A 1,788-nucleotide genomic window follows, 5' to 3' on the forward strand; every position below is an offset into this window, starting at 1 on the left:
CTCCGCGCCATTGCAGGATGCTGTCATTGTCGTCGTCCCTTCCAGGTTTCGACCGCTTAGGGCGACCAGGACCTGCTCGTTTCGGAGGCAGCCGTTCGATTTCTGCTTGTAGACTCGTGGCCCTAGATAACGAAAGCATTCGTTGACGGTCCAACAGCCTGGAGGTCCGACACCGCTTCTTTTCCCTGTGCGTAATGAGACTCAGACAACACGAATCGTCGTCCGCCACCATAGAGCTGAGCAAGCCGCAGGTAGCCTCGACCCGCACGCTGGCAGCCTGCGCCAATTGACCGTAAAACCGGTTAAGGTAGACAGGTACCGCAAGTGACAGGAAGTCGGTGACACGTTTCAAGTCATTCTTGTTCAGCCTCCAGTTGGAGTGCAAACCAGGGGGTCCTACAGTGGTGTCACGTGGGATGAGACCCAGTGACTTCTCCTGTAATGTGCGGTAGTTCTCCAGATTCGCGGAGATAGTCATGAGTTTCCGCTGAACCACCTCCGCAATGTCATTGGAGAAGTCCGACGGCAAATTCAGCCCATTCATCATCGCAGCCAGCCGCTGGTGCAGCTCCAATGTAATGGCCGAGCGTACATTCTGCTGCACGGCCTTAGTAGTCGTACGCCGCATCCCGCTTAACGCCGCAGTCAGCGACTCTGAGGTCAAGGATTGCAAGAAAGAATCACGGCTCTCCGGACTGAAACCCATAACAGACCTGAGGACTTGCACTCCCTCCTCGTGTTTGTTGTCGTCTTTAGCCGCGCTTGAAGCAGCAGAGATCAGCTCCTTGTACTTCTCAGCCCCCACCGCTGTCTTGAGGTCATCCAGAGCTTCGTCAAAATTGTCGACGGCTGCTGCTGCTTTTTGAACATGTGGTAGCAGCCCAAAGGACCTGATGGTTGGGTCCCTCGCTACGATGGTCAGACCTCTGACCAGCTGCTCAGACGAGCACATTCAAGTTAAAGTGCTGAATTTTGTTCTATGGATGCGCTTTATGGTGACTTGCGTTCCACCACAAGTCCACATGTAGAGCCACACCTGATTCCAACCTCGGTATTGGGAGCAAGGCCACCTAAGGAGATACGGGCTGTGCCGAAAATGAGCAAGGATCCTCCTCCCAGAACGCTGCCAGCTTCCGTTCGACATGACATGCACCCTGATCCGACTGACAAGCCTTACGATCCCGCCCATCCCAACAACTACCACGAAATCGTCACGGAGCGCTTATTCAAACAAAAGGCTGCTGCTCTCCAAAAGAAACAACAGGAAGAGGGCGAGCGGCACAGAAGGGAACGGGAACGGCGTGGGTTGACAGGTGTCTCTTTACACAGTGCACGCAATGCCTCCGCAAGAGCGAGAGCGGCTGAGGGAAGAGCGGTTGCGGATCACCGGTCAAGATGCCGTACAACGGCGCAGGCAGCTTGAAGACCATGCACCCAAAAGACCGCGAACGGGACCTCCAGCGGATGGCGATCGGTTGTGTGCTGCGAAGCTGCTGCAGAAGATGGGCTGGCAAGAGGGAAAAGGGCTGGGCCGGGAACAGCAAGGTATCACAACGCCTCTGGTGGGGCAGGCGATTGGGCGAAAAATGGGTCGCATTGTAAGGAGTGCCTCGGTACAGTTAACCCCCACACCCGCTTACACTCCACCCTCGCGGATAGCGGTTCTGACCGCCGTGCAAGAGGAGATGTCTCAGGAGTATATGGACAGCATCTCGGACGAGGCTTCTCGACTGGGAAACCTCTCCAATGTGCGCATTGTCCAAGACTCAGACTTCAAGCTGAAGGTTT

At 55.5% G+C, this 1,788-nt stretch overlaps 1 protein-coding gene across 2 annotated transcripts; it reads right to left on the minus strand.

Annotated features, from left to right (window-relative positions):
- Positions 1 to 952, minus strand: KVP17_005148 (uncharacterized protein; the record flags this gene model as incomplete). 2 transcript variants are annotated; one of them, XM_068514939.1, is made up of 2 exons in its annotated part: positions 123 to 185; positions 230 to 952. In XM_068514939.1, the coding sequence occupies 2 exons, from the start codon at positions 950 to 952 to the stop codon at positions 123 to 125; spliced, it is 786 nt and encodes a 261-aa protein (XP_068372908.1). The 2 variants fall into 2 exon arrangements, with proteins under 2 accessions (XP_068372909.1, XP_068372908.1); XM_068514940.1 differs by having other exon boundaries at positions 1 to 952.
- Positions 953 to 1,788: the final 836 nt, after the last annotated feature.

This window comes from the organism of the source record quoted next, assembly GCF_019968985.1.
Source record: "MAG: Porospora cf. gigantea B chromosome Unknown PgB_NODE_5849_length_1788_cov_121.037, whole genome shotgun sequence".
NCBI classification, from domain to species: domain Eukaryota; phylum Apicomplexa; class Conoidasida; order Eugregarinorida; family Porosporidae; genus Porospora; species Porospora cf. gigantea B.